The sequence below is a fragment of the Harpegnathos saltator genome, unplaced genomic scaffold (genome assembly GCF_003227715.2).
Source record: "Harpegnathos saltator strain DR-91 unplaced genomic scaffold, Hsal_v8.6 scaffold539, whole genome shotgun sequence".
NCBI classification, from domain to species: domain Eukaryota; kingdom Metazoa; phylum Arthropoda; class Insecta; order Hymenoptera; family Formicidae; genus Harpegnathos; species Harpegnathos saltator.
This window is the reverse complement of record NW_020230359.1, coordinates 509,244-532,355: the sequence shown is the minus strand read 5'-3', so window position 1 is coordinate 532,355 and position 23,112 is coordinate 509,244. Positions and strand designations below refer to the sequence as shown.

At 56.0% G+C, this 23,112-nt stretch overlaps 1 protein-coding gene across 2 annotated transcripts in view; it reads right to left on the bottom strand.

Moving 5' to 3' along the window:
* Nucleotides 1-1,822: 1,822 nt before the first annotated feature.
* LOC105183513 (LIM domain only protein 3) overlaps nt 1,823-23,112 on the bottom strand; it is a 57,368-nt gene continuing 36,078 nt past the window's right edge. For both annotated transcript variants that reach the window (XM_025303248.1, XM_025303249.1), the window contains exons 2-5: nt 13,018-13,129; nt 12,333-12,596; nt 5,300-5,540; nt 1,823-4,990 (exon numbers count right to left, since the gene is read on the bottom strand). In XM_025303248.1, coding sequence (XP_025159033.1) covers nt 4,835-4,990; nt 5,300-5,540; nt 12,333-12,596; nt 13,018-13,106 — 750 coding nt within the window. In that variant the 5' untranslated portion in view covers nt 13,107-13,129 and the 3' untranslated portion in view covers nt 1,823-4,834. The remainder of the gene's footprint in view (nt 4,991-5,299; nt 5,541-12,332; nt 12,597-13,017; nt 13,130-23,112) is intronic.

Genomic DNA, 23,112 nt, shown 5'->3' with positions numbered 1-23,112 from the left:
GAAGAGGGGGCGGAGGGGCGAAGGCGGTGGAACGGCAGGATGGCCCGGGGGCGAGCTTTTTGCCGAACACATAATGCATAGCGAAGGATGACACCCTTATCTCGTGATCTTTAATTCCGTGAGCCGCCGCGAGGGGGTTGCCGCGTCGTCATTTGTCGGTTGCACTGCGACGGAATCGGGGGTGGTCGAGGAGAGGGATGTGGCTGTGGGCCTGTCGGCCGGGAGGATAAAACCGCCACCGCTGTTAACATCGCCGTCGGATACGACGGGGGGGTTGGAAATTGCCTTGGCTGATTTCATTTCGGGCCAGATTATTTTAAGGGGTTCCGTTCTCCCTTTCGTTCCTAGGTCTCGCGCGCTGCTCTCAACCCCGCCGCCGCCCCTGCCTGCCTTCGACGTGATTAATGCGACTCTGGACGTGGACGCTGATGGTGGTGATGGTGGTGGTGGTGGTAGTAGTGGCTGTGGCAGCGGTAGAGGTGGCGGTGGCGGTGGCGGTGGCGGCGGTGATGGTGGTGGTGATGGTGGTGGTGGTAGTGGTGGTGGTCGGAGGGTCGAGATGACGAGTCGCGGCCACTCGCGCGACGTGGGATTAATTCGCCCGAGCACGCACCGGAAGCGAGCCGAAATTGTTAACCCCTTCCGGCCCGAACGCATTAAAGGCGGGTATTATTTTTGATAATATCATCGCCGATGAATGGCGTCGGCTATGGACTAAAACAACCCCGGGCAGCTCTCGTAAAGAAAAATTAATCAGAGTTAATCGCGGTTTAATCGTGCGCAAGAAAAAATGAGGAATGTTACGCGACGGACGTCACTGTAATTACGCTCCATCTACCTCCCTCTCCCTCTCGCTCTTTCTCTCTCTCTCTCTCTCTCTCTCTCTCTCTCTCTCTCTCTCTCTCTTGCTGTCACACTCAATCGCAAAGTCATCGCGATTCATCGGACAGAGTGACTTTGTCAACGATCGCATCGCTACTAAGCTAAGCTTTGACCGCGAGAGGTCGATTACGGCGAGGCGCGCGAGCGATTTAGTACGACGAACGCGGCAGCAGTTTCTTCCCCTTTCCCAACGAGACAGCAGTCTTTCAACGGCGCCATGACGCGGCCGATCGCCGTGCCACTCGGCGCGCAATCCTAAAAATGAAACCGCCCATAGAACCGGAAACGACCTCGTAACGCGATCGCGGCGGCATAAGTTTCCAGTTACGGCTCTCTGTCTCTCTCTCTCTCTCTCTCTCTCTCTCTTGCGCGCGCGCGCGTTCGCGTTGTAGCGCGGAGCCGTACGCGTCTTCGGGGGCGCGTATCCGGGCGCGAGTTTTAAGGAGTTTCCGCGTCCCATTATAAAGTCTTCACCGCGCATAATAACATTCGGCTCCGCGGGCTGGCGGGCATTAGGGAAATCGCGTTCCTACCCTTCTCGTATTAGGCTCGGCACCGCGCGCGCGAGCCGCTCCGCCGCTCTTCCTCTCTGCCCGCCCTCTCGCCTCGCCCACCGCCCTCGCAGCACGCGTTGAATGGAATCCGCGCATGATCGGATCGCAGCAACTTACGTGAGCTGGGACTTTACCTCGATCTCGGCCCGACGTGACAGGAAGATAGGCAGCGGGTTGTCGGGTAAGGGAGAAGGAGCCGTGAACTGGGAGAGCGATGATGAAGAAGACGAGGAAGCGCAACGAGTACCGCGCATAGGACGCGCGTGTACTGCAGGATCCGTGCCAGGGGATGTGTCTGGGATTTAAACTCGCGCACTCCGCCGCCGCCGCCGCCGTCTCCTTCTCGGCTGCGAAATAAAAAGAGAACGTCCTTGGAATGCACCAGGTTGTATTTATAAGAATGTTATATTTTCTCGGTAGTAATGGGAGCCCCCGCGCGAAGGGGAGCGGTCGTAAATATATTAATAGAGCCCTAGTAAGTGATGTTATATACAGATGGATAAAAAACGGGAAAAAATCGTCCCTCGTTTTCTCCGCCTACGTGGGAGACACATGTCCTTCTCGCTCGTCACTGTATCGCCTCTATCGTAGCCGACTCTCTTTCGTTCGCTCTCTCTCTCTCTCTCTCTCTCTCTCAGTCTCTCTCTCTCACTCTCATTCTCTCTCTCTCTCTCTCTCTCTCTACGTCACAGGATCTTTGTACTAACACGGTACGATAGTCGTCGGGTTCGATCCACTGTTGCTCGATAATTTACATATACTCGATGCGCAAACTATAAATCCCGATTACGCCTGCGTTCTCTCGGATTCAGCGCGCGTCGCATCGTCGTCGTGAGCGTCGGGAGCGCCGACGACGACGACTCTGTCGACAGTTCCGGCGGAACGTGAGACCGATTGCACCGATGATCGCGTTGCGAGTGCGAGAATCGGACGCGTCTCTCCTCAGCCATCGACTCCGTGTTTTCCCGTCCGCTTCGGGATCAAGTAACCGTAATCGCGGGCTCAGCTCGGCGCAGAGACGATCGGCCTGCAACTCTGTCTGTGTACGCGATGATAAGAAGATGTGTGTAGCCGGCACTACGGAGGGGATTTGATGCGCCTGCCGAGAGAACAACGTTACGTGCGTTACGGTTACCCTGTCGCTCCGCGGCGACGTCGGTGCAAGCGGGGTCCCGCCGGTCGCGAGCGAGAGAAAGCCCGGACACACGCGAGAACGAGACAGACCGGTACCTTCCGGCGCCGCGTGGAAATCACTCACGGCGAAATTAGCGTGGACTCGTGAGCCCGCGGTTAATAGTGTTGGCGCGCGCCGACGAGAGCGCGGCGCGAGAGAGCATCCTCGTCGTCGCCCTCTTCCCACCTGCTTCGCACGATTACGAAGGGATGTGTGCCGTTTGGCGTTTGGTATAGATAAGCGCCGCTCGTATTTTTGGCATTGAAGCGTTAAAGCTAAGTGACTAAGCCCCTCGCCGCGCTCTGGCGGCTCCGGCTCGCGTCGCATCTCACGTCGTCGGCGGCGGATTAACGTACGCGCGAAGATCCCGCTTGGGTCAGCTTGCCGCCGGAGCTGCGCGGCTGTCTACGACGAAGGCTCGACGTCTCGTCGAACACGCGGGAAACATAAATCACTATGGGCTTCTCTCGGCACGAAAGTGAAAAGTGACGTGAAAAGTGAGTAAGAGTGCTTTGTCCGATTTACCGAAAGCTCCGACGCGAGCATCGAGACCGATCGGGGGGATCCGTACGATAATCCGCCGTTGCTCCTCGCCGTCTCGCGAACGCTCCGCCGGATGGATGCTGGTGGAAAATAACCGTCGCCGTGACGCGCGTCGGGCTGTCGAAAACTCAATCTCTCTCTCTCTCTCTCTCTCTCTCTCTCTCTCTCTCTCTCTCTCTCTCTCTCTCTCTCTCTCTCTCTCTCTCTCTCTCCGCGGCGCTCGATCCGAGGGGCTCTTAACCTAATGTCTTGAATTATCTCTTTGGTATCGACTGTCGCGGGCACGTCCCGCTCTCTTCTCCGACGCGAGAATCAACGATGACACACCGCGCGACATAACGGAAATTTTACGAGACTAGAGGGACACGAAAATGAAGTCTGCCGCGTCGTCGTTTCCGAGTGCCAGGCGCGACGAGGGAAGAATTATGTTTACGTTGGTATAAATTTGCGAGAGACGCGCGTGCGAGAGCTCGCGAAGTCGCGGTCGCGCTTGCCGCGATTCTCCGCGATCGCGGAATATAAAATAATCATCATCTTACTCGTCTCCTTTCCCTCTTCCTGGCAGCGCCCTTTCGGTCGGCTGTGAAACGAGAGATCGCAGGATTATGGCACGTGTTACAGAACCCCTCGTGTCCTCTTCGCTCTCGCTGAAAGTTCGCTTCTCTCTCTCTCTCTCTCTCTCTCTCTCACTCTCTCTCTCTCTCTCTTTCTCTTTCCCTCACTGTTGCTGTTTCCTCCGAACTGGCGCTCCACGTCTTTACGGATCAACGATGGCGGTATCACGAGCGGGATAAGAGTCATTTTGGTGGGCCTGCGTATACTGGTAATTGTTTCATCCTCCCTCTCCCCCTCCCCCTCTCTCCCTCTCTTGCTCACTCACGGAGTCGAATACGACACAGATTTATTTACAAGCGACTCCGCCATTCATTCGCACACACACACGCACACACGCATGCACGCGCTCGCTGAGAGCCCTCACATTCACCACCCCCGTGTCTCGTCTCTCTCGCTGGAAATATATCTTACACAAATCATCTAATTTAACCTTACGTGTGTGTCGCGTGTGGTCGTATCTTACAAGATGCACACATGTGCATCGGCCCCCGAGAACTACGCGAACGTCGTTCGGCGTCCGTTCGTGTCCGGGTGCGACGTGTAGCAGTGTATGCGTGGTGTCCGTATACGTGTGTGTGTGTGTGTGTATGTGTGTGTGGGTCTGTTCGTAAATACGGTGTATCGAGCGTGCTCTGGCCCGTACCTCGCGCGTGTCCTATTGTATTAACATATCCGCCATGAAATTTGTTCATTTGCCACGATCACAGTGATTCCAATCTCCAACTGCTGAGCGTCACACTTCATCGCCAAAGTCCCAGGAAGGACTTCGCGTCCGATCCTGCGCGCGCGCGTGTTCCAATCTTCTCCCTTCCCGCCGCGGTCTCTGTCACTCCGCGAGCCCTCGACATCGCAACCCCTTTCCTCCCGTCCATCCCGTCCGTTCTTCTCAGCGGTGCAACGTATACTTCTTTTCGTCCCACTCCTCCCTCCTCCCCCTCCTCCTCCTCCTCCTCCTCCTCCCCGCCGCTTGAAATATTCAATTATCTCCACGGAGCGAGGAGAACTCCCGTCGGTCTTAGTAACCGCTGAGACACCTGAGCTTCTTCAGAGACGGCGAAGCCTCGTTTCAGCTGGTCGGCGCCTGCATCGACATCGGGGGCGGCTTCACGGGTCCGAGAGCGGGCCCCGACAGGCCGTTGTTGTTCATGTCACCCGGCGCCCTCGGTCCGCCGACCCCTATAGCCGTCCCGTTCACCGTCGGCGTACCGCCCGACATTTGACCCTGAAGTCATAAAAGGTTCGCAAAGACGTGAGACGACGTCGCACCAGCACCACGTCGCACACGACGATCTCGCGAATCTTGATTCTCCTCTCATCAGCTGCGAGAATTACGTGAGGGAGAGACCCAACAAGGAAAGGAATCGGGCGAGAGAGGGTTCTCGAGATCACGACTACGCGACTCGAGTCTTCGGTGGTGTAATCGGAGAAAAATACGGGAAATATGGCGGAAGAGAGACGCGCCGCTCGGAATTGGACTCGATTCTTCTAAACACTCGGTGAGGGTTCGTTCGCGCGCGTTCTTGGCACTTACGTTCGGCACGTGATTGTGTTGAGCCACCGACTGCCCCAGACCCTGATGAGCCTGCAGCGGATTGTGTCCCGGGTGCATGTTCTGGCCCGGGGGCGTCGGTGTGGGAGGAAGTTGCCTTTTGATGTATGCTAATGAGGCGGGTGTCTGTAACGCCATATTAGCGAAGGCTAGCCTCTCCTCGTAGTCGTACTCGCAGAGAATCTTATTCTCGCACAAGTAAAACCGATCGCCCACGCAAAACCTGCAAGCAGAAAAAGCACCCTCTGTGTCGGACATCGTTCGACGAGTTTCGCCCCATCTCCCACTCTGACGAGCATCGTTCTAACGATCCCCGGTCGCCTGCCTCGGCAAGTATCACAGACAGCCACTTCTCGTTGTCGTCGTAATTAACAACAAGGAAGCTTCCGCGCACCGAGCCCGTCTCGCTCTTCCACATTTTATCAAAAATTCACGTCCGGCACGTCGCGGCCCAAGGAGAGAGAGAGAGAGAGAGAGAGAGAGAGAAAGAGACTCCTCGGAAGGATTCCGACAAATAACGCGATCAGCGATCAGACACTGATCTGCGAAAACTCGATCGACCGGTACACGCGCGTCGCGCGCGGCGGGAAAGAAAGCGGGGTGATCCGGGCGGGGGGCGGGGGGGGGAGGGGGGCGGTTCGAAAAAGGAGTTCCGCTGGATAACGAGCATATCGCGCAACGCATCGAACAAATAATTATTATCGGGGCCTCTGTCCGCATGCGGCCTCGCATCCGCTTTGATCCCGGGCTAGGAAATACGAGAGCGAAATACGAGAGCGCGGCGCCGCGCCGCGCCACGCCACGCCGCGCCGCGCCGCGCCAGGTCGGGTCGGGTCTGGCTCGGGGTAGATACTCTCATAATCGCACGGCAAATAGAATTATCGCGTTGCTGCGCGTGGCCGTGCTGGCAGCAAGCGCGCGGCTTATACCGGGTTTCGCTCGTTTCCCCTATTATACGCGTCGTCTGCTAAATGACGCCACACTCCAATCGGATACCTATCCCTGCCCCTCAGCCTCCCCGCCGCGCATCCTGCCGGTCCAACTCTCGGCGTTGCGGCCTTGCCGCTCGATGCGTCCCCGACAGCCGTTCCCCTGGATTTTTCATCCGCACGCACGCGTATCGTTCTTTTTCCCCGTCGCCTTCGCGCAAGTTTGCGTCGTCAGTGTGTATGTGTGTGTGTGTGTGTACGAGTGAGGGAGAGAAAGAGAGAGAGAGAGGGGGGGTTCACTCTTTTTTGGTCTACTTCCAAATCCATCCGATACATCGCTCACGCGTCGACGCACCAACCCCCCCCCCCCCTCTCTCGGCCTGATGTTCTGATTTCGACGAGTAAATACGGCCGTCATGAGCGACAAAGTGCACACGTCGAGGAAAGAAAATTGCGCAACGCGCGCAAACCGAACGCGTTAATTAAAATATAATGACCGTCGTTACCGTGGTATAATTGATACTCTTGCAGGCGTTTTCGCCGTGTCGGCGCGCGATACAATCGACGGAGGTGTACTTGTATTTCGCCATTAGTCATTTCCCATTAATCCTCGGAGCGACTCGCGCGGGACGCGAGGCGAGAAGGCGTGACAAAAAAGAAATAAATTAATATCCGGCGGGCCCGCGCGAGCGAGCGAGCGAGCGAGCGAGCGAGCGGCGGCACTGCCGGACGGCTTAAACGAAAATAATCCTTGTAACGCTTTGGATACCTTTTTCGGCCGTCTGGCTAGAGGCAGATACTGTCGTAATTGCGCGGGCAATAGAATTATCGCGTTGCACGTGAGCGCAGTCATTCCGGACCTTCCATTATGCGCGCGCGAATAATGCCGCGCATAGCCCGATCCTTTCTCGCGAAAACGGCGCAAATACGGTCTGCCGTGGAACGATATCGAGGTGCGCGCGCGCGCCAGCCCATAATTTTCCGCCTGGACCACCCACCGGCTGCTTTTTTGCACGCGCGAATTCGACGTATCGCCCGACCCGCCTCGAGAAATCGCCGTCGAAGAAACGTCGAGCGCGCGAATATTCTATCCGAGCTCGCGATCGAACGAGGGCCGCCCAGCTGCACGGATAGCCTTGGTCAAGTATTAAAACTGATCCACGTAACGCCGGAGCCGAGTGTCCTGTGCATCATTGCGGAGATTTGTTTACTTACAGAATATCCAGAGAGAAAGAGGAGGAGCGGGAGGAGAGGGGAGAACACGCGAGAAAGAGAGAGAGAGACACGCTGAGATGTGTGTCGACGCGAGATACTTCGTCTCCCTCCATCACGAAGGGAATATCAAGGCCACGCGTGAATCGAAGAAGTCCTCGCTACCCTGAAGTGTTACTTTCCACCGTGGCGCAGCGCGCAGTACGCGCGCGCACCAAGTTGTAAACGCTTAAAATTTGATTTATCTCCCGTTCTGCGTTCATCGCAATGAGAGCGAATTCGCCGGCCGCGCCGCCGCCGCCGGCGCTGCCGTGCGAACACGCTTTATTACAGCGCGAGCGCACCTAGCACGCCCACCTCGACGTAATTGGCGCAATTCCGTAAGTGTTTCCATTCAATTTTCTTTTTATTACGTGCCTGCCAGAGCCGCCCGTCCGTTCGTCCGCCCGCCACGCACAGCCCCGGCCGTCGCGCGGGATACATCACGTTGTTTACGGCCGTTTTGACACGTTTCACGGCACCCGGGAGCCCGCGACGCAATTTCTTCGCCCCGTTCGAACGCGAGAGGGTGAGACCGCGGACGGCGGTTACCTCTCCCCCCCCCCCCCGCCGCCCGTCGTTGTACGGCGAAGAGCGACATTGCTCGTCGCCGTCGACTTCAAGCGATGAAAGCCACGCGCCTCTCTCTCTCTCTCTCTCTCTCTCTCTCTCTCTCTCTCTCTCTAACACGCCTCTGATTCGCCTCGCAGGCGCGAGCGCGCGCGTCCATTAGACGTCCAGCACTTCCCCCGCTGTGAAATTTCGACACAGGCTGAGATTTCCGATGGGAATTATCCGGCCGCGGAATGCCGGCCAAGACTCGTACGCCGCGTCACGGCCGCTTTGATTACAGCGACCTTAAATCGATCAGGACGGGGGAGGGGGGGGGTGTCGGGACGGCCGAGAAACATCGACTGACCGGGGTGAGTGAACCATCGACGCGGAAGATAGTTCGTGGGACGGGCGGAGGAAGGGTGGGTGAAGTCGCGCGAGAGAACGACTGTACGGTCTGCATGGAAAATTTCAATCTGGGTGGCGCTCAGATAACTCGGTTGAATCTTTAACGAGGGTAGCCCTGGCTTCCGGAGCCAGCTGCCGGAGGACAGCCGCAGGACAATGGAAGGGGGAGGGGACGGGGGGAGAGAGACGATACCGGCAGGAGGGAAAGAGAGAACGACGACGACGACGTTCGATCGACGTGACAACGAGGACGACGAGGACGACGTCGACGACGACTACTACGAGGTGCAAAGGCGGAAAGTAGCCGCTGCGATTCAATAAATGATACCACTGGTGGCAATGCGTGACCCCGTTAGAGGCACTTTACGGGCCGCTCCGTCGACGTGGCCATAGTCCTCAAAGAGTAATACCGTCTCTGCGCGAGCTTCGGCGCATCAAAGTTTCAGCGATCTCACCTTGCGCGTCTTGGATCCGAAACACGGAGGGTGTGTGTGTGTGTGTGTGTGTGTGTGTGTGTGTGTGTGTGTGTGTGCGTGTGTATGTATGTGTGTGTACGCCAGTTCCTCAGATAAAATCTTTATCGCGACGCACCGCGGTGTGAATCGCGGAAATTGCGGAATTGCCGAATGACGGGGCAGCGCGCTCTCGAACATGGACGCATATACACATACATGCGTGCGCCAGCGAACGTGACGCATTCCTGAGCGAGCTGATAACTAGAAAAGAGAAAAAGAAACGAGAGAAAGAGCGCACGCAACGCGTAATATCGCGTAATATGCGATGAAAATCACGTGCTCCGTGATACGATCTCGGGACGTCGCGCGGCAGCGATCGCCCGCGAATGAGAAATTTTACCGTTGTTCGCAATTTCGCCGGGAGAGAGAGAGAGAGAGAGAGAGAGAGAGAGAGCCCGCTCCGACGGGATATCGAATCCAAGTCGCAGGGGCGAAAGTTTAATCGAGTAGTCATTATGTTTGACCGGATTCGACGGAAGCAAAGAAATCGGAGGGGAAAAGCAGATACGCGATGCGGCGCTTGCGCGCACACTGAGACGTGTGTGTTTGTGTGCATCGGGGATGCAAGAGAGAGAGGGAGAGAGAGAGAGAGAGAGAGAGAGAGAGAAAGAGAAGGGGAAACGAGCGAGCAAAAGAGAGAACACGAGAGAGAGAGAGAGAGAGAGAGAGAGAGGGGAGAAAGAGAGAGCTAATTGCATCGGTAAATCATCCTCTAACCAGGAGGGTGGGAGCCTAGTCGCCGCCACTGGCAACCCTTTATTCTGTGTTATTACAGTCTAAAGTTACCCCGTGTAATTGTTGCTGTTTAATTGCAAACTCTAAGTCGTCTCGTTACAGGACGCGCAGCGCTGCGAGTAATTGGCCTCTTCAAATTTACCTACCTGCTTTTTAGCGCAGCGCGATCGCACGCTCGCGCGCGCGCGCGCACGCGAGGGGTAACTCTGGCCGCTCTACCGAATATATTCCGCATCAGGCATATTTCATCGCGCGCTCGCGCGCCTTAATTGCGTCCGTATATATCGTCCCTGACACGCAACGCGATTGTCCAACAACAACAAATCCAACAGCCGAATAATGCAGCTGTGCCAATTTACTCATTCTCGGTCCGTTCACGCGCGCGCGGACGTCCGCCGAGACGAAGTCTCTCTCTCTCTCTCTCTCTCTCTCTCTCTCTCTCTCTCTCTCTCTCTCTCTCTCTCTCTCTCTCTCTCTCTCTCTCTCCACGTGGCGTCTTCGTCCACACGCCGCGGCCTTTTCCGCAGGACCGACCGCGTCTCCTCTGTTCCCTCCGAGTCTCGCATTCGGTTTTGACGCTGACGTACGTGCGACCGTAGCTACTATCCCGATATCCCTCTCCCCCCCCCCCGTCCCGCAGCACCCCGCGCGCACCACCCACGCGGGACGATCTCGCCACGAGTGGCGCGAGCGAGCAAGCGGAGGCATTGTCGAAGATAGACAATGCCGGACGATAAAAACGTAAAATTGATGCTCTTTTGTTCACATTGTTTGAGACGCTGTGCAACGTTTGCCGCACGCCTGGACGAGCCATTGCTATTGGCTTGGAACTACATCCTCCACCTCCGGCTCCTCTATCACAGCCCCTCGCGCCGCCGTTACTACTATACTACCTTCCCCCCTTCCCTGCCCGCCATTCTCCGTCGATAGAGCAACAGAATCCCTCTCCGCTATCTGCTCTCTCTCTCTCTCTCTCTCTCTCTCTCTCTTCCTCTCTCCTGTGTGTGGACGTTGTTACCCCTCCGAAAAAACGAGTCACTTCGTCCGTAAGCCAGCATTGTACCGCTTCGTTGGCTTTGTGCTCTCGTTTGTACGGGTTTCCGCCATTGAATCGCGACAGGAGCCTGCTGGCCGTGCCTCGTCGTTGCCACATATTGTTTACACGTACCGTACCGCGGCCTGTAGGATAATTAAAAGGATCGAAGAAAAGAATAACGGATGATAACGCGCGGCTCCGATCGATGGGAACGCCGCCGCGGCGGTTGATCCCGCGTCGATGATACCGCCTGCCTCCCTCCCTCCCTCCCTCCCACCGCCACGTCTCGTCCTTCCATTCCTCCGTAAAACGCGACACAGAGCGCAGGCTGCGCGAAGTCAAGCCGACGATATATTGAAAGTCGAGCGGGGAATATCAGCGGTGTCCCGGCCGCGGAGATAATCTCGATCGAGCGCGAAAATGTCAGCGATACTCGGATATTACGTAACTGCTCCTGAAGGACGGAACGGATCGAACGAAGATGAGATACAGGATATGAGAGAGAGAGAGAGAGAGAAAGAGAGAGAGAGAAAGAGGGGGACAGGGAGAAGGAAGAGAGACATTCATTCTCAGCCCGAGGCGAGTCCTCTAAGGATGTCGTCGTCGTGGAACTTTGGCAACTTATAAAACCCATAACGCGCGGCACGTTTAACGAAAAGTTGTACGGGAAGAAAATAAAGGACGAGGGTCCTAGGAAAATTGACCAGTGACTGCAGCGCAGTCATCGACATTACGGCTCGCGAGTCTGACTTGAAGAAGGACTGAGAAGAATGTACGATGATGGCGATAAAAATAGACGAAGGATAAATCGATAAAGGAGCATCGCGCATTCGGCGGGCGAAGAGCCGAGGCCGTGAATGTGCGCGAGGATGTGCCGCGGGGTTTCACGATGAAGAAGTTGATCCGACCGCTGCCGGGTCGGAGAATGGCAGCGCGAGCGAAAGAAGAGGTCACGGCGAGGAAAGTGCAGGGTGATTTCCCAGTTGACCTGTAAAGCAACCTTTCCCCCACCCACCCCCTCCCCCAGTGGGCTCTGCCTCATGGACCGGTGTAGTCGCTTCTCCCCGCTTGGCGTCCGTTCCTCGCACTCTCCTTGTGTCCACACAAGGGGAAGATGCATCGTTCGCGAAAACTGTGAGCGGCGGGAAAAAGCAGGAAGAAAGAAAGGAAGAAAGAAAGAAAGAAAGAAAGAAAGAAAGAAGAAAGAAAAAAAAAAAGAAGTAAAACAGAGGAAGGCAGGAAGAAGGGAAAAACGGGAGAGAAGCGTAAGCTTAGCAATTTGAATTCTGCATGATCACCAACTTTGATTTTACGTCGCACGACTCGGTAATTGCCAACCCCCGACGAACGGGGGTAACGTCACTTCCGAATCGCAGCCCACCGCGTAATTTCGCCAAAAATCCGTCGGAGAAGCCGTTGCAATCCGCATAATTTCGAAATGAGAGATCCGCGCTTCTTATATTTACAACAAGACACGGAATGTGTCTCACTTTGAATGCAGGAGAAGAGAAACTGACTTGAAGAACGCGCGCTCATCCGAGGTGAATATATTCAATAAATGGGAAAATCCCGTCATTAATCGTACTCACCGATGAGTGCATTGTTGACAGGCGAAGCAGTCGAGATGATAGACATTCGTCCTGGCCCTCATGACCATCTCGAACGCCGGTATTGGTTTGTTACATGCCGCGCAGCATCCTGTGTTGCCGAAGAGCCTGAGGTAGTCCCTCTTACAGAGGATAAGGTTAGCTTTGGTGTAGAGCGTAGAGCCGACCTCTCCTAACCTACAGTCGCAGCATCCGCACTTGAGGCAGTCCTCGTGCCAGTAGAGGTCCAAGGCCTTGAGGAGGTACCTGAAGAACCGACCGCAGTTTTCCTTCTTACCGGCCGTTAAACCCCACAAGTCTCTCTTTTCTCTCTCTCTCTCTCTCTCTCTCTCTCTCTCTCTCTCTCTCTCTCTCTCTCGATATCTAATATATATATTATATTTCTTGAGAAAAATCGGGGAGGGAGGGGGCCTGCTTCTCCGGTCGAAAGAGGGACGCGAAAGTACCGCGGACGAGAAGATCAAAGATCGACGTTCTCGCCGGGCGGCACGGAGCGGCGGCTCTTTCGACATTCTAACGAAGCATCGATATCGCGAGGGGGCTTATTAGCGGGATGTGAAGTACGATGCGACATAAACAACGAGGGTAATCCTGTTTTCTTTTCCTCCCTCTCTCTCCGCTTTCGAGGGAGTGGCGAACCGTGTAGAGAAAATGCCGACGCGCTTACCTCTCCGTAATTGTCTTTCCGCAGCCGGCGCACTCCTGCTGCGTCGAACCATTTTTATTCGTCTCGGATTTGCTCACGTCCATAGTCATCGTGATCTTGGCTACGGCGCCGTCTGGAACATTAAAAGCAAATCGAACGGTCACGACGGTGCGCGCGATGTATGTATGTGTGTGTCTCTCTCTCTCTCTCTCTCTCTCTGTGTGTGTGTGTGTGTGTGTGTGTGTGCGTTTCGTCGTTTTTCGAGGAAATGTCTAAAACAGCGAGGCCAAGTTAATTTCCTAATCTCTTCTGCTCCCTCCGATCCTTCTCATCTCGCGCACTACGAGAGATCTGAAATACACGCGCAGACGCGTTCTCGGCCGCGCGGTAATCCGTCAGACACGGCGCGATATAAAATTCCTGGCGAGTCGACAGCTCGAGAATTGTGCGCGCGAGCGAATCGCGAGGGAATCATACGGCCGGGTCATTTCGCCGGCCGAAACTTGATTTCCCGAGTTAATGAGAACTTTATCGCTTTCGGGGATCCGGCGCGATCCGCACGTGTCCGGCTCATGTGTGTGTGTGTGTGTGTGTGTGTGTGTGTGTGTGTGTGTGCGCGAGAGGGCGACTTCGCGGACGGCTAGCGTGTCATGCACGCGTATCCCGCAGTTATAAGCGTCTCCGACGTCGTAAGTGGCTGACAGCACGCAATAATTAGCGCGGCTAATTGGAACCGTTCCTGCGCGCATCCTCGTGCAGCCAGACTCCAATAAGCGGCGGCGACGCACCGCGCCATGGGTGCCGTTGGGATCTCTCCCGAGTGTGCCTGTGCGCCTGTATTCCTTCCCTTTTCTCTCTTTTTTCTTGCCCTTTTTTAACTACCGACACGCGAAGCAGCGTCTTTTTTAACTGCTCGGCGACAGGCGCGTCCGTCGAGCGTGACGGATGAACGGCGATTGGGGTTCCCCCCGAGAGCCACGAATATCTAGATCACTTTGAACTCGTATCGCATCAGTCATTTGAATCATCGATTCTCTTCGCCAAGCGCGCCGCCATCGCGAGCCGTTCGTTAGAAAACTAACCAAGTGTGCGCGATCGCATCTCCCCGCGATCGAAGTCGTCGAGCTCGCGCTCGACGGTCGCGAGCGAAAACGGCGTATGCAAGATCGCAAGAGCGCGGCTACGTTTCTCCGATGCCGGCTGCGCGATACTTCGCGGGCTAAAGTGGAGTGAGGGTGGTGCTGGTGGTGGTGGTGGTGGTGGTGGTGGTGGTGGTGGTGGTGGTGGAGGTGGCGGCGGTGGTGGCGACGATGGGGCAGAAGGGGTGGGAGAGCGAAGTGGGCCGCCGTCGCCGTCGCCGTCGCCGTCGCCGTCGCCGTTGCCACCGCACCGTTCGAAACGACGACGAGCGGGCGGACGCGCGGCGGGGGCTTAATTAATTAGCCGGATACTTTGAGTAACAATCCATTATTACATACAAACATCCTCGGCCTCGGGGCCGAGCTGCAGCTTTATGCTGCTAATTGGCCTTCTCAAAGCCGGGAGAGACCCGGGCACGAGTTATAAACGCTACTCCTTCCCTCCCCCTCCCCGCCCCCTGGCCCGCGTTCCGGCCCGCAGCCACCGCACCCCCTCGCTAGTCCCTCGTATACTCCCGGTTCCAATTTTCTCTCTCGCTACCACCTACCGCCGCCACCTACCCCTTTACTCTCTGTCTCTCACCTCTCCTTCTCTATCTCTCTATCTCGGTATCTCGCTCGAACCTTTCCCTACCCGTCGCCTCTCTCCACCTCTCTCCACGCGGCTCTTCTCTCTTCCCCCTTTTCCACCGCCCGCCGCATCACTTCACCCGCGTGCTTCGCAATACACGTAAAACGCATACAATCGCGCACGGATACGCTCGCCCACACGGACCACCCTCGCGTGCTCGCACACACGCACTAAGACAAAATGGGTGAGAGAACGAGGACGAGAGCGAGAGCGAGAGAGAGAGAGAGAGAGAGGGAGAGAAAGAGGAGAGGAGAGATGAGTGAGCGAGATGACGGTAGTAGTGGTGATGGCGTTGGTGGTGGCAGTGGTGGCAGTGATGGTGATGGTGGCAGTGGTGGTAGTGGTGATGGTAATGGTGGTGGTGGTGGTGTTGGTGGAGGAGGCGACGGCGGCGGCGGCGGCGGCGGCGGCGGCAGCGGCGGCGGCGGCGGCGGCGGCGGCGGCGGCGGTGGTGGTGGTGGTGGTGGTGGTAGTGGTGGTGCTGGAGGTGGTGGATAGTAGGAAAGAGCAAACGAGAGACGAAGGCGCGAGGGAGGAGAGAAAGAGACAGAGAGGCGCGAGGGACGGGTAGCGGTGGCGGGGTTGGACGGATAGCGCTAATAACGCGCTCGTGACGCAAAAAAAAGGAAGAAGTATAATTGCCAGCCCTCGTGGCAGGTATTTTTCAAATAGGACCCCGTCCGTTAATTGGAGGGCAAATTAAAGAGGCGCCGCCGAGGAAAAAAACATCATTCCCCCGGCCCTCTCCCTCGTGCCACCCTCCCGCCCCGCGGCGCGCGCGTCTCCCAACCCCACGTTCGCGTATACCCAAGAGCCGCCTCGTGATTCGTCAAACGACCCGTACGCTCCGTTTTACCCTGGATCTAGTTTTTTTTAATGATTCTCTCTTGGTCCGATTGATATCGCGAGATAGGACGGCAAAAAAGGGAGAAGAAATAATAAAAGCGCGCGTAGCCCGTGCCATACGCCGCGGAAAGACGCGGCTAACGATGACGGTTTTTAAGCTCTTTTCCTGACTCGCGGAAAAGCCCGGTAATGCTAATTGTGCGATCAATAACCGTTCGATCGTCGGGAATGAACCCGACCCCGATAAACGAGTTCGTCGTGAGTGAACTCGTGGCCGGCGCATGGAGAAAGAGAGCGAGAAAAAGAGGGAGAGGGGGGAGGGACGATCATTCTCCGTTTTACATTGCGTTCCGCAACGCGGTATAGTTACGCGTACGTATCATGTTTGATCACGATGGTTGTGGAGATACGGTGGAAAAAAAATTGGATGTTACTTTGCCCGTTTCATTGGCAAATAGTGAATATCAAAATTGCCGGTGCTCGCGAGCAAATTAAAAGCTCAATGTACGAGTATTCAAATATCAAGTAAAAAATTCGGGAGGGGGGAAATTAATCACTCGGCGCCGGTGCAAAATATCGAACCTGCAAAAATCTCGACGCTGTGAAAATTCGCACATACTATACCGATTGAAATTACTTGCCCAGAGCGATCGTAAGTCTATCCTACTCGCTCGGGTGCGGACAAATCGTGCGAGCGCGAGCGAGATTCTGTGAAAAACCGCGCACAATGAACGTCCGAGAAGAGGAAAAAATAAAAGGAGAAAAAGAAAAAAGAGGAAAGAAACAAAACAATATTTTCTCTTCCGCATTCTCGCGAGAGCTTGTCTCGAAAGACGTGACGTCGAATTGAACACAACTGGGACAGTCTCTGTCAGATCGGGATCGCCGCGAAGTGGAACGTAGAAGCTTGCACGGAATTCCCCCTCGCCTGAGGTAGAGACCGAGAACAGAAAGAGCGATGCGACTATAATTTTCCCCTCGAATGCTAAATCCCATCAGGATATTGCGACTTGTTTGTCACACCTCGAGCGATCGGTCGCCTCGTGCACAGGAACGCTACGGATATTGTATTATCTCGTGACTCGGCCGATATCGTCGCGGCGCGGACTACGTCGATACTCGGATCGCCTGTAAAACAAAATCGCAAAGGGCGAATTCCGCCCCGGCGCGCCGCGCCGCGCCGCGATTTACGACGTCTTTTACCGCTGCTGGCCGGCTTATGGAAATTAGACTGTTCGCTGCGGCGATATCTCCGAATCATCTGGAGAATTTTCAACGACCCGACCAGACCGCGCTCGGTGATTTTCTTAAGTATAAACTTACATCGTGTCGAGTGAAAAGGGAAATACCATACATGCCGTCCATCGGAGGGCAGGCACCGAGATAACGAAGGTCTCTCGAGTGTCGCACACTTCGCTGCGGCGGAGTATCATCGATATTTACTCGATCGCGCACGGTCGAATACCGTGCTCGGAATTAGCGGCTGGGCGGACACAGCGTTTCATTTCCCGGCGCAGTAGCTCTGAGAAAATTCGATGCCTCGCTGATAAAATCACTCTCGCGTCGCGAACGCGAACGCGCACGCTGCGCGACAGTTCTCGTCTACGAGATAACATAATCGTAAAATGGCAAACTGATTCCGAGCGTTACGGCTTGAGCGGCGCGGCGAACGGTCAGTCCCCGCGATACCGTCGAACCCCCCGGAGAAACGACGATATTCGATCGTCGAATCAGCAACGGATACGACTTTTTATTCGGTCAATATAAGGAGCACCCTTCCGAGATTACGAAATTGCTCTAACAGCAATATGGGAGAGACTCGACCCCGCGCGTACACTCCACGCAGCTCGCGCGCGCGTCTCTCCCTCCGCGCGTCCTCCCGGAGATCCCGTCGGAACGGACAGGGCTCCCCTCCCCCCGCCGCTAGGTGGTTTAATAAAAATGTCAAATATAAAGTAGCCGGTGGGGACGGACGTTTAGGAAATAAATAAATGTAAAAGAAAGTCCGACGTGGAGAGAAGACACACACACACACACACACACACACACACAGACACACACACCGAGAAAGCGGAATGGACAAATACGTGGACGGATAGACGGGCGGAAGAAGAACGGGCTGGCGACGGGAGTGAAGTCGTCTCGTGAGGCAGGAGGATGAGCAGAAGCTGGACAAGAGAGAGAGAGAGAGAGAGAGCGCGCGCGCATCGGATTTGATATAATATTACAGTTAGAGGTCAGCGAGACGCAGAGCCAGCTGACCCACACTGCGAGCGACTGCACTCGTCGGCCCGGCGATTTAATCGAAAGCGTTTCTCGCGCGAACCTGGCCAACTCATATCAAAGATGCTCGATAAAATATGGCGCCTCGTGCGCGGATAGACGGATGAAGAGAAATCCGTTTATTAATACTATAGGATTGCAAAATCCGTTATTGTGCGACCGGGAGAGAGAGAGAGAGAGAGAGAGAGAGAGAGAGAGAGAGAGAGAGAAGGGGGTGGGAGGTGGTGAAGGAAGGAAGAGGCCGTGGAAGAGGGTAGCCAGCACGACTGCAATTTCGGGGCTTAATAATGATCCCAACCCGACGGCTCCGAGCTGGATCCCGTGTCATTATACTACAAAGTGGAGAGACTGCTAATTAGTCATTAGCGTAGGAAAAAGACACCTTCAACCGGCGCTGCAGCTGCGGGACGGCGAGCAACCCCATCCGCCGCCACCACCGTCGCCGCCGCCGCCACCGCCATCGCCATCTCCGCCGCCGCCGCCACCGCTGCTGCCGACGACGCCAACGAAGACGACGACGACGACGGCGACGACGACGACGACGACGACGACGACGACGACGACGACGACGACGACGACGACGACGACGACAGCGAGGACGGTGCACGGCAAACTTGGGCAAACAGGGTGTAGCTGCGCTGGCCTACGTCTAATTGGACCCTAGCGACGTAAGTTCCACTAATTGAGACCGGCCTCGTAACTATCAACACCGCTACAAGGGCCCGTTCGTAAATTCTGAATGGACGAGCAGCGATAACGATACGGATATATACCGCCTTCGTTGATTGGGCACACGGGAAACTGCGTCGCGGCGCGCAGGCTACGTCGCCGTCGTCGTCGTCGTCGTAGTCGTCGTCGTCGTCGTCGTCGTCGTAGTCATCGTCGTCGACGGCGGCAGCGGCAGCGGCAGCGGCGGCGGTAGCGACGGGGATGAGAGATAATTACAAGTTGTAAATTTACTATATTACTATGGTTAATGAGGGCGCCGCGCGTAATTAGAACGAGTACTTGTTCCGCGCCGCGCGTTCCGAACTACTGTAGCTAATGGTCGATTAATTACTAGTCGACGACTGTCCCTTAAATTGACGTAGACGGCCAGAGCGATTTCCCGACAACCCGCAATACGATACGAGCGTGTGAATTGCGGAATACTTTTCACCATCCGCCCGTGTCGCCGTGCCCCTTCGCTTCACTTCGCGGCTTCGCTGCCGCGTGAACTCGGACGGGTCGCGCGCGAAAACGCGATCGACATCGCGGCGCTTCCGCGAGAACGACGCGCCAAGAATTGATGGCCCGCACGGAAATAAGAAGCGCGACGAAAGAAGTCCGGCGACGGGGCGACGGAGGGGAAAGACGGTAGGGTGACGACTACGAATGGAGAGAAAGGAGGGAAGGAGAGAGAGAGAGAGAGAGAGAGAGAGAGAGAGAGAGAGAGAGGGGGGGGGCAGAGCCAAATTTTAATTTCAGCCCTGACAAAGAGACGAGGCGCGGTGAGAGAGGAGGGTGTTCTCCTCGGGTCCTTCAGGACCACGGTATTCCATCCTTCAGGATCATTATATCGCCAATTAGAAGATAGCGGAGCACGGCGTCGCCTAACAAGCTTCCTGGGGGAAGACGGGGGACTGAAGGGAGAGTGAGTGAGCGAGCGGGCGAGACAGACCTACACTCGCGTCGTCGTTATACGCGGCGCGGTGCGGCGCGGCGCGGCGCATCTCTCTCTCTCTTTGGCATCGCCGCTATAAAATATTCACTGCAACTCGATGCTCCTGACCGGGGCCGGCGCGCTGTACGGTATAATTAAGACGCACGTGAGATCGTCTTGACGATGCCAATTGTGTTCGTTACGGGATAAGGGCGAGTCTCTCCCTCGTTCGCTCTCTCACGGCACACGGCTCACGCAGGGGGGGGGAGGGAGAGAGAGAGAGTATACCATATCGATCCGGCGAGCGGCGAGAAACCGAAATGACGAAAGCGCGAAATACGACCGGACGGTTCTCGATTCCGATACATTTTGACGTAACGCGGTATATACATTTGCATTTGATATTATCCGTTCAAACGCCTCATATTTCGCAATGACGCGTTTCTTCGTCGAGTTGTCCTGTCGATGTTGCGCGTAGCGTCGTCACGTGTCTTGGTCTCCTGCTCGAGCTGGGAAGTCGAGCAGGAACGTCGATGAAAAATAGGGAAAAAACATTGTGCGACCAAGTTTTTCATCGTCCGATTATACGCGTTCGACGCGAGTCAACGAGAGAACAGCCTCGACGAAACTTTCGATCGCTCGACCGACCGTTCTCTCGCCGGAAGCAACGCGAACGTTACGACGAGCGGAGTCGTCGCGCCGGAGTCGTTCCGAAGTCTTCCCGAGGAGAAGAGAGAGGGTGAGACAGAGAGAGAGAGAGAGAGAGAGAGAGAGAGAGAGAGAGAGTGAGAGAGAGTGAGAGAGAGAGAGAGAGAGAGAGAGAGAGAGAGAGAAAGAGAGAGCGCGCGCGAAATCGACGCGGTAGTGCGGTATAGTAGCGATACACTTTTCTCCGTAGGCAATATTCATAAATCACCCTTCAGACCGCTCCCGCTCGCCGCTTCATCCCCCTGCCCAGTTCTCGCCGCCCACCCCAGCCGCCTTCCCATCTCTCTTATACACGCTTAGAATATAAGCGCCACTTTTCTTTTTTTCGCCGAAGGGATGCAGTGCCGGGGTCAACTTCCTCCCACTCCCTCCTGCTCGACCCCATGGCCACCCCCGTCCCCGTCCCCTTCAAGGTCCGACGAAAGAAAGAGGGGTTAGCGGCGCCAAGGGGGAGGGGAGGTGTAGGTGGTCGGGAAGGCGCGGAAGCATGGACGAGAACCGAGTTAGTCCTGCGGTGGTGGTGCGGGACCCGCTGCGAGAGAGAGAGAGAGGAGGGGCGGTCTCAGATTCTATTAAGATCTCAGTAAGTCTTGTTACACGGGGAGGCCACGCCGCAAATCTCGCAATAAAACAGCCACCACCGGGGGTATAACACCGATCCGGAGCCGTCGTCTACCGGCTACCGACCGACCGACCGACCGACACGCCGCCGCCGCCGCCGCCGCCATCCCCGTTACCACGAGCAGCGAGGACGACGCCGAAGTCGTCGGCGACGTCGGCGTCGGCGACGTCGCGTTCTTCGTACGCACCGAGAGCGCGCACCCCGTGGCGCATTCCGGCAGCAGGATTTATCTGCGGCACGTAGGATCCCGGGGGGCAGGAAAGTCGCCGGTAATCCGAGCCCGAGAGACCGCAATTAGCTTTTTAAAATCGTTAAATCTGTAATGCGCTGTTCAATCTCCGCCTTCATCCTCCTCCCGCTCCGAGAGTCTTGATCTTGGCGTGGAACGCTTCGGACCAAGTCGTCGATTTGCATTCACCTCCCTCATGTTCCTCGATATACATGCGCGCGTCATCTACGGAGCGCACACACCCTGGCACAATCTTCCATTTAGGAAGCTGAGAGAACGCGCCGCGCGCGCGCGACGCCTGTCGGAAATTTACACTCTCCGCGAGGTCGAGCGATTTGAGAGAATCCCCGATCGAAGCGTTATTGCGAGCCATAAGCGCCGCCCGGCGCAGCGGAAGCAACCAAGGCGCAATATCCTTCTTTCGTATTAACGCGCGAAATTCTCACGCGTCCCCGCGCTCCGTCTTCCACGGAATGCCGATTATGGAGGGCCAACCTGAGTATTGCTCGGGAAGAGCGAGCGAGCGAGCGAGCGAGTGAGCGAGCTGCGGCACAGCGGGAACGATCGTGAGGAAGGATCGTTCTCCAGGCGAGGGTCCGAAATCAATCAAAACATTAATTGAAAGAGCCGGGAAGACAATGGAGCCGGCCCCGACTAAGGCGGTGTAGGTAGGTAGGTATGGATGGTCTTGATAATCGAAAGATATCCTGGCCAATAGCCGGTAACCCGCCGGAGCATCGAACGAGTTGGAGAAGGAACTTTCCTTCCGGGCTTCCTTTCTACGAAGACGGAGAGGAAAATTCGCGGCACGAAGCGCCGGTACCAGCGCGGAGCCGGCCGTTGGCTGGCAAGGGGACGGAGGGGGAGGGGGCGGGGGCGGTAACGAGAGAAAAGGGAGAGGATCGCGAGGCGATAAAGATGTTCAATGATGAGATAAAGGACCTTTTTTCCGTCGTCATCGTCACCGCGACGAGTCGTCGCTTGCAAAGAACATCGTTTGCGCGAGGATGCGCCGGCGATTGCTCCGAGAGAATTTTCACGGGTCCGTAACAAATTCGATTATTTGAGTCGATATCGAGGTCGATCCGACACGGCGGCGGCGCGCCGGCGTTAACTGACTGCGCGCTCGCTCGCTCGCTCGCTCGCGCGCTCGCTCGCGCGCGCGGGCGAGTTAATGAACGCGCTCTCTATTCAATTGTTGACCGGTATTATTAGTATCGCGAACGTTAGCGCGCTTTATTAATTAACAAATCGATTTCGGTCGGTAGCGAATGCTAATTATTCAACGTCGCTCGGCATTCGGTGCCGCTGCGAATGGTTCTTTAATGAGAGGAGCTAATTGTACGAGGTGTTCAATAGCTTCCTGTGTTGAAGGAGCAGTCGAGAGAGAGAGAGAGAGAGAGAGAGAGAGAGAGAGAGAGAGAGGGGGGAGGGAGGGGAAGGAGAAAGAACGCGTGCAAAAGAGAGAAACGGTAAGAGAGAAAGGGAGATAGAGAGAAAGAGTAGCCGAATGAAACTTTTAACGATCGATAAAAGAATGTTACGGAATTTGCGTCAGGAACATCCGCGTGGTGTTTCGACGCCCCCGGATTTGCCGACGAAATTCGCTGCGACTCGGTAATCCCGTGTCGATCGATAGATCCCTCAGTCCTCCCCCGCCCCCCCCCTCCCGCCCTTCTATCTCGTCTGGGCTGAAACTTTTCTTTCAATTTGACGGCAACGTTAAGACCACCGTAGCAATGCGACCCTATTCCCCGGGACTATTTCAGGGTCAAAATCAGATTCAGATCTGAACCCTCCCCGATCCTCCCCATTCCGATGTACTCGGTACCGCAGCGTGGGGTCGCTATTTCGGGAAGACACGTGCGATATCCTAAGTACACAACGATACTTCCTCCGTCGCCGCCTCTGCCTGCTCTCCTTCCTGCCAGTTCGAAGAAAAATCTCGCAGGACGAAGGACATCGGGGCCGACGCCCAAAAGGACGCGGCACTGCCACCTGGCGGTATGCCCAAGG